At 35.1% G+C, this 9,000-nt stretch overlaps 1 protein-coding gene across 1 annotated transcript; it reads right to left on the bottom strand.

The window, feature by feature from the left end:
- Positions 1-1,727: 1,727 nt before the first annotated feature.
- On the bottom strand, positions 1,728-2,648 carry LOC142855762 (taste receptor type 2 member 113-like). Its single transcript, XM_075982173.1, has one exon. The coding sequence runs from the start codon at positions 2,646-2,648 to the stop codon at positions 1,728-1,730; it is 921 nt and encodes a 306-aa protein (XP_075838288.1).
- Positions 2,649-9,000: the final 6,352 nt, after the last annotated feature.

Here is a 9,000-nt window from a genome sequence, read left to right as displayed (position 1 = left end):
TGTGTATGTATGTGTACATGTTTGTGTGTGTATGTGTGTGTGTGTTCATGCACATGTGTGTTCACACCTTGAACACTTGGGATCAGATAGTCAATTAGAAGATTTGTTCCTGGAAAAGCTAATTGCCCTCTCTTAGCAGCATCAATTGCCTGAAGTTCTTCATCAAGGAGTTGCACCTTGTGAAATGTCCCTCATTTATATTGACGTCAAGTGCTGTTGTCATTATGCAAGTATTGTTTAGGCAACCATATTGTTAAGATTTAATAGGTTCAGCTTTCCTATCACATTGAGAAGACAGTATCTAGCATGAATTATCCTGGCCATCTGGCGCTTATAATCTTTCCACTACCTCTATTGTAATGTTCCCTGAGGCTTAGATACAGGAGTTGCATTGTAGATGCATCTACAGGAGCTGAGTAACTCATGACCACTTGTTTTCTGTCTTTTTTATCAGCTGTGAATCTCTCTTGTAACCTTCATTTGCTTAAAAAGAACTTTCTCTGGTGACGGGGAAAAGCTGCATTCATCTGTGGATCTAAGTATTTAGAATATAAGTAGAAAGTAGTGTGGTTTAGAAGCATGGGAGCAGTGGTTCTCACGTCAGGCCTGATCCTGTCCAGCCACAGGTAACTCATTATGTTCACAGAGCCAGACATTACCTTCTACTGAGTAGACTTTATCAGTCTAATTAGATAGCAATGAAGATATAAGTGTCAGTATTATTCCATTTAGGATATATTCATGAGCCAATCATTATTATTTTTTACAGGCTTTAAATCTGGGTGAGATTTTGTATTTTTCTCCATTGGCAGCTTGCATTAGCACCTTCTGATACTATGAGAGCCTAGCCCTCAGGGAGGAGGCTTCCAAGACCTTTCCATATACCTAATGGAATATGATATATCCCATATTCTGAATCTTATACCTAAACTGTGTGATGTCTTCAACAATAGAATCCTATGTAAAACTCTGGGAAGCAACCAAGGACAAGGAAAATAGATTATATTTTCAGGGAGTCTGCTGGACTCCCAATCAACAATTGAAAGGAGGTTTCTCATATTTAGCACTAGAATTTTGTTAGGTGGAGTATGTCCCTTGGGTTAGTATTATCATCCCATGTTATACAATTCCAAAATCCATTACATTTTTATCTGTGAGAACTTAATGATGTTACTCTATGGGTTTTCAAACATAGTTAGTGTTATTTATCTCTCATTCCTCTTTCCTCACACCAATAAAAGTCACTCCAATGTTTTTCTTCATTTTCACTCTAGAATGTTTGTGTCCTATCCTCTCTCTAGAGTTCTTTCACTGTTCCTCCCCCATTTTCCTTTTCTATTTTCCTGGCTTCCATAGTTATTTCAGGTTATATCATGAAACTTACAAGTAATTGGGTGGAACTGGAAATAGTATGCTAAATGAGTTAAATTAGACCCTGAAAGACAAATGCCTAATGTTTTCTTTTGTTTGTGGATCTTAGCTCTGAAACATTGGAGCATATAAACCGACCACAGACATAGCTTTTAAGCGATGTGTACTGATATCGTTGTCTATGTAGGTTTATAACAAACATTATATGGTTCCCAAACTGTTCAACTGCTAATTCACAAATACTTGGGGAAAAACATTTATTATATATAAATATCTTCATGTGAGAATCTCTTGTCTCCTGATTTTCCTTAAGGATATGCAAATGCATTCCCTAGATGGTCTGGGCTCCTATGCTTCTATGTTTTTAACCTATATCTGCGCTGCAATATTACTAAAAGAAAAACCCACCTCAACCTTCTGTTTGCCCAAATCAGAACAAATGGGTGAGCAGAAAGAGCACCATTTCCCAGAGTCCAGACAGACAAAAAGATCAGGTATTTTTCCTGTGAATCGGAACTCCAAACCATCACTAAATATGAGAGAAAGTAAATAGTGTATAACAGTACAGAAATAATGACAGTCTGCAAGGCTCTGGTGTGGGCCACAGTGCTGATATCTCTGTATTCTTTGGCGTTGTGTTGCACATTCTTCAGATGTCTCCACAGGGAGAAGATGAGCAGGAGGAAGGTTGTCAGGGATATAACAAATGGTGTGAATGAAAACATAGGATTGGTAAATAAAAGAAATCTGCAAATTTGTGCATAGTTATACAATCTGGAAGTATGAGATACATTCCTTTGGACATCGTCAATACATATATCATAGTTTATTTTCATAACAACAATGTTTAATAACAAGAAAAATAGAGACACTAACAAGGTCACCAAGATGGCATTTTTAATTCTAATCTTTAGGTAAAGAAAAATAGTGTTAGAAAAGTTGGCTATCTTGAGGAAATAAAATATGTTTAGGATTGTAGTAAGCCAAAGGTTACAATGATTGATCACTGCCCAAGTGATCAAATATAATCTTAGCATTTTTCCAGTAAAGTATAATGCAGGGTAAAGCACAGATATCCACCCATCTAAAAACACAAACCAAGTCATAGTGATCCTGGAAATTGCCAGAGCAGTGAGGATTTGATCCACTGAAGAAATCTTCCTTCTTTTCACCCAGTCTATGCAGTTCACCAGAGCAATGAATCCATTTCCTAAGGTTCCCATTAGGAAATCCACATTTAAAAAGATTGAGAATATTCTCTCTAGGACAGCAACCATGGTCTGCAAAATAATGTCCAAATTTCTGAGGATTTGTTAATATATTCATCCAATGTTTTTTTATAATATGTATTGTATTCCTTTTAAAAACTTACAGATATAATAATAAACAAACAAGCCGTTAGATTTCTTAATGAACCTGTCTACTGTTTCCCCATGAAAATCATGGACTGATAGAACAGATAGAAACTTCATCCAAACACTAACTAGCTTGTAGGACTCTGGAATCTGATTTAGTTGTTGATATTGAAGGAAACACTGTATTTTTGTACTGCATACATACAGATAACAATATTTAGTTACTCTTTTTGTTTGCTATCAAACATATTTTATTATCTGAATAATTGAGTACTCATCAAAGTAATGTTCTAATTAATACAGAATAGTAATCATTTATTAATTAATAAAGATCTACACTGGTATGTGGAAATTAAGCATAGGGAGTCATTAGACTCTTCAAAAGGGGTTCAGCACAAGGATACATATATATGTGTGTATATGTATGTATGTATGTATGTATGTGACATATATATGTAAGTAATTCCAATATTAATTATAAACTACTATCTAACAATGTGGCTGAAACCATAACTGCTTAAGTGGTTAATACTGAGAATAATATTTATTGATCACTTTACATTATACAAATGCATGTATACTGACAAACTCCATAAATACACATTAGTTGGTGCTAAATTTCTGTTTTTCTAATGTAAAAATTCAACTGGCTTTTTTGCTCATTACAATATATATGGCTCACACTTAGTATCTTGATATTAAATATTGTTTAGCCAGGACCCTCAGATACAAATTATGGAATATTAAGTGTAAATATTCATTAACCATGAGTTGTATACTCTATCCATGCGAAAATGAGTGGAAGTTTCTTTGTCTTCTCTTGAAGAAGTCAAAAAAGAAAATCTACAAGGAATCTCTATTAGCCTTCTTTTCTCTTTACCAGTAAGACAAATTATTTTATTAACATGAATGGCTTTCAGAATTAATCCATCACCCTCACCCTCCAAATCTATTTTGTGACCATCATTACAAGAGCCAAAGTAGATGAAAATGATTTTCTTCCTAGTCCAAATGGACAATGAGCAATATCGTAGGATTTTTTTCTCCTCAATAAGAAAAGGGTAACTTGAGAAAAAAAAAACTAACAAACTCAGTACTACTTCCAGAGTCACATGGAAAAAATGTATTGTAAATAGCAGAGCTGACTGATAAAGACATAGGGTAGCCCTACTGCATGGAGTGTGAGGCTGACTATCCTTTGCCTCCTGCAACAATATTGTGCAAAGTAAATAAATCCAATCTACATTTTAAATTACCATACATACTTAACTTAGGTATAGTAGAAGAACTTTGGAAATCTTTCAGGAAAACCAAAAGTAAAAACAAATACATAAATAAAAATTAAAACTTACCAAAAGGAAGGTAGTTCCGTATGATATGACTCCTGTCAGATAAGAATGATGAACTCAGGAAAGCTCAAGAGACATGCAAACTATTCTGGGGTGAGGTTCTGTGGAAAGAGCTGGCATAGGGAGCCTCACAGACTCTTGGAAAGACTCAGGACTTGGGAACTCATCAATAGCTACATACGCTGAGGCATACCACCACAGCTCCTGCCACTCTGCCCTCCAAACACTTAAGGTTCTACTTTAACATCTTCTAGACAAAGTAGCTTTATATATGAGGAGAATACCAGTGGGGATAATTACCAAAAATTACAGCTAGGAAAGAAGTTTTGAAAAATCAGTTCCTGAATTAGGAGCACTACTTTGAAATCAAAAACAACGACTGTGTTATTTATTTGCAGGTTTCCATGGGGGCCTTTTGACGAAAAACTTAACTAAATATAACCCATCCCTCAAACTGGAGGTTTCATTTGCTGGCAAGAGACATCTAGTTAGGGCTTTGTATCCCAGTTATTTGGTGACTCTACACAGGTTTTTTTGTCATATATATATATAAATATATATATGTGTGTGTGTGTAAATATTAAATATACATAATATTTCATAATATTTAATGTATATGTTAAATAGCATGTGTATATGTTAAAAAATCTACCCTAGTAGGCTTCCAATAGCCCCTTCAATTGTCCCTTAGTTTTAGCTGATGCTCCCTAATTCCCTCCTATCTCCCCCTCCCCATTTATCTTGCCACTCTACCCTCCTGACCCTTGGTATCTCCTTAACTATAGTCTATTTCTTCTTCCTCAAAAATTCTTCTTTCATCCCCAGTTCCTTACTTTATACCTATGGTTATTCAAAGATATAACTGAATAACCTCTATGGTTATTCAGATAGTGGTATGCCTATTGAAGTATTAGAAATTATATCCACATGTAAGAAAATTCATGCCATATTTTTCTTTTTGGTTCTTGGTTACATGAGATGATTTATGTCTAACTCAATCCATTTACCTATGAATATCATAGTTTGATTTTTCTTAGCAATTTACTAATGTCCCACCGAGTGTATAAATGTACCACATTTTCATTATCTATTATTTATCTGTTGGCAGACAACTAAGTTATTTCCAATTTCTCTCTTCTATGAATAGAGCAACAATGAACATAAATGAGCAAGTGTTTCGGTAGCACAATATAGAATCCATTGGGTATATACCCAAGAATAGTATAGCTGGATCTTGGCGTTGACTTATTCCCAACTTTCTCTGTAACTGCACAATGAATTCCACAGTGGCTATTTGTGTTTGCTTTCCCACCAACAATGGATCAATGCTCACCTTATATGACAACTTTATCAGTGTGAGTTGTCATTTGCTTTATTGATCTTTGTCATTATGATTGGTGCAAGCAAAATGAAACCTCAAAGTGATTTTGGTTCATGTTTCCATAATGACTAAGGATGTTGAATATTTCTTTAAGTATTTCTTATTCATTTGTGCTTCCTTTCTTCAGAACTATCTTTAAATCTCCATACTATTTTAAATTGGATTATTTATTTTCTTGATGTTCAGTTTTATGAGTTCTTCATACAGTTTATATATTAGGCTTCTAACAATGTGTAGTTGACAAAATCTTTTCCCATTATGTAGCCTGGTGGTTTTTCCAAATGAGGTGCCCTTTGCCACAGAAGCTTTTCAGTTTCATAAGATCTCATTTATTAATTTTTGATCTTCATTTCTGTACTAATGCTGTTCTGTTCAGAAAATCTTTTTCTGTTCCTATAAGTTCAAGACTACTCCCACAACTTTATATCTATTAGAATCAAAATGTCTTGTTTTATATTGAGGTCTTTAATCCAACAGGAAATGAGTTTTCTGCAGAGCAATAGATATGAATCTATGTGTATTCTACGTGCTGCTATTCAGTGTGACCAGCATCATTTGTTGAAAATGCTGTCATTCAATGAGGTCCTTAATGTCTGTGCAGCTGGGGTTATACGTAAGAAGTGGTCTCCTGTGCCTATGTGTTGTAGAGTACTTCCCACTTTCTCTTCTATCAGGTTCAGTGTGTTCGGACTGATATTGAGGTCTTTAATCCATTTGGACTTGAGTTTTGTGCATGGTGATAGATATGGATCTATTTTCATTCTTCTACAGGTTGACATCCAGTTTTGCCAGCACAATTTGTTGAAGATGCTCTCTTTTTTCCATTGTATACTTTTAGCTCCTTTATCGAAAATCAGGTGTTCATAGGTTTGAGGGTTAATGTCAGGGTCTTCTATTCAATTCCATTGGTCGACTTCTCTGTTTTTATGCCAATACCAAGCTGTTTTCAATACTGTAGCTCTGTAGTAGAGTTTGAAGTCAGGGATGGTAATGCCTCCAGACAATCCTTTGTTGTATAAGATTGTTTTGGCTATCCTGGGTTTTTTGTTCTTCCATATAAAGTTGATTATTGTCTTCTCCAGATCTGTGAAGAATTTTGATGGGATTTTGATGGGGATTGCATTGAATCTATAGATTGCTTTTGGTAGAATTGCCATTTTTACTCTGTTGATCCTCCCAATCCAGGAGCAAGGAAGATCTTTCCATTTTCTGGTGTCCTCTTCAATTTCTTTCTTCAAAGACTTAAAGTTCTTGTCGAATAGATCTTTCACATCCTTGGTCAGAGTTACCCCAAGATATTTTATGCTATTTGTGGCTATCGTGAAAGGTGATGCTTCTCTAATTTCCCTCTCTGTTTCCTTATCCTTAGTGTATAGGAAGGCCACTGATTTTTTGGAGTTGATCTTGTATCCTGCCACATTACTAAAGGTGTTTATCAGCTGTAGGAGTTCTTTGGTAGAGTTTTTGGGGTCGCTTATGTATACTATCATATCATCTGCAAATAACGAGAGCTTAACTTCTTCTTTTCTGATACGAATCCCCTTGATCCCACTCAAGAACAACGGCAATGGGTTTCTGATCCTACTGCATGCACTGGCTTTGTGGGAGCCTAGGCAGTTTGGATGTTCAACTTACTAGACCTGGATGGAGGTGGGGGTTCCTTGGACTTCCCACAGGACAGGGAACCCTGTTTGCTTTTCGGGCTGGGGGGGGACTTAATTGGGACAGGGGGAGGGAAATGGGAGGCGGTGGCGGGGAAGAGACAGAAATCTTTAATAAATAAATAAATTTATAAAAAAAATAAAGCACTAGAGGACATACAAAAAAAGAAAATGCTGTCATTTTTCTGGCATCTTTATAAAATATCAGGGGTTCATAAGTGTGGTAACTTATATGTAGATCTTCAATTTGATTCCATTGAGCAATATGTTTGTTTTTATGACAATACTATGCTGTTTTTATTACTATAGCTCTGTAGTAAAATTTGTGATAGGGGATGGAGATTCCTACAGAAATTTTTTGATTATCCAGGATTTTTTTTACTACCCTGGATTTTTTTTGTGTTTCCATATAAAGACGGAAAATTTCCTTTCAATTTCTGTGAAAAATTGTGCTGAAATTTTGTTAAGGATTATGATGAGAAGATTGCTTTTGGTAAGATGGCCCTTTTTGTCTGATACCCTCTTCAATGTCCAAAGTTAGGTTAGAACTACTCCAAGATAATTTACTTTTATGACCATTGAGCAAGGTATTATTTCCCTGATTTCTTCTTCAGTCTGCTTGTTGTTTGCATATAGGAAGACTGCTGATCATTCTGAATGTGTTTATCAATTGTAGAAGCTTCCTGGTGGATATTTTATAGTCATGTATATATCATGTGCAAATAAAGATGCTTTAATTTCTCTCTTTTCTATTTGCAGCCTTTTATCTTACAGTTGTCTTATTTTCCTAAGACCTTGAGTATTATATGGAATACATATGGAAAGAGTGGTTGATATACTATACTTGTCTTTTGTCTAATTTTAGTGCTTTTAATTACTCCCTGTTTAGGTTGATGATGTCAGAGTAGGATTGCTGAAAAATCACCTTTATTATGTTGATGTTTATCCCTTATATCCTTAGTCTTAGTCTTTCCGGGACTTTTATCATGTGATGGAGGAGGGTCATCTGTCTATCTGTTGCTTTCATTGGTTAATTAATAAAGAAACTTCTTGTCCTGAGAGGTCAGAACATAGGTGGGTAGAGTAGACAGAACAGAATGCTGGGAAGAAGGGAAGTGAGTTAGATGCCTTAGCTCTCCTCTCCTAGATGGACACAGGTTAAGATCTTTCTCGGTAAGCCACCACCCTGTGGTGCTACACAGATACTAAATATGGGTTAAAGAGTTAGCCAAGAAGAGGCTAGATATAATCGGCCAGGCAGTGTTTAAAAGAATACAGTTTCCATGTAATTGTTTCTGGTAAAGCTACCAGGTAGTGGAACGCAGCCCGCCACTCATCACTACAATCATGGAGGGTGTTATGTTTAGTCAAGGGATTATTCTGTTTTTAATGAGATTATCATGTGTTTTTTCAGTTTGTTCACGAGGTGGATTATATTTATTAATTTACATGTATTGAATCATCTCTATATCTCTTGGGTTAAGCCTTCTTGATGATAGTGTATGATCTTTTTGATGTGTTCTTGGATTTAGGTTACAGGTATTTTATTGAGAAATTTTGCATCTATGTTCATAAGTGAAATTGGTCTGTCTGTAATTTACCACATAGACTAACAGTTGTTTGATGATTCTGTTATGATACTCTTCTCATTGTTATATTTTGCATGAGATTTTAAAGAAACCAGATCGTTAAGAAATTCCCAGTAATTATCATATGGAGTTCATATATTATATTACATTGATTACAAATTGGTTAATGAATTATGTGTAAAAATTTCTGCACTTTTTCATTATTTTATATTTGAAATAGAGAATAGAGAGTTTTTCATGTGTTTAGGTTGAAACATTTTTAAGAATGTAAAATGAATGGTATGGTTGACAAAT

This window comes from Microtus pennsylvanicus, chromosome 8 (assembly GCF_037038515.1).
Source record: "Microtus pennsylvanicus isolate mMicPen1 chromosome 8, mMicPen1.hap1, whole genome shotgun sequence".
NCBI lineage: Eukaryota > Metazoa > Chordata > Mammalia > Rodentia > Cricetidae > Microtus > Microtus pennsylvanicus.
The sequence above is the reverse complement of the archived record's forward strand: the minus strand, read 5'-3'. Positions and strand labels throughout refer to the sequence as shown.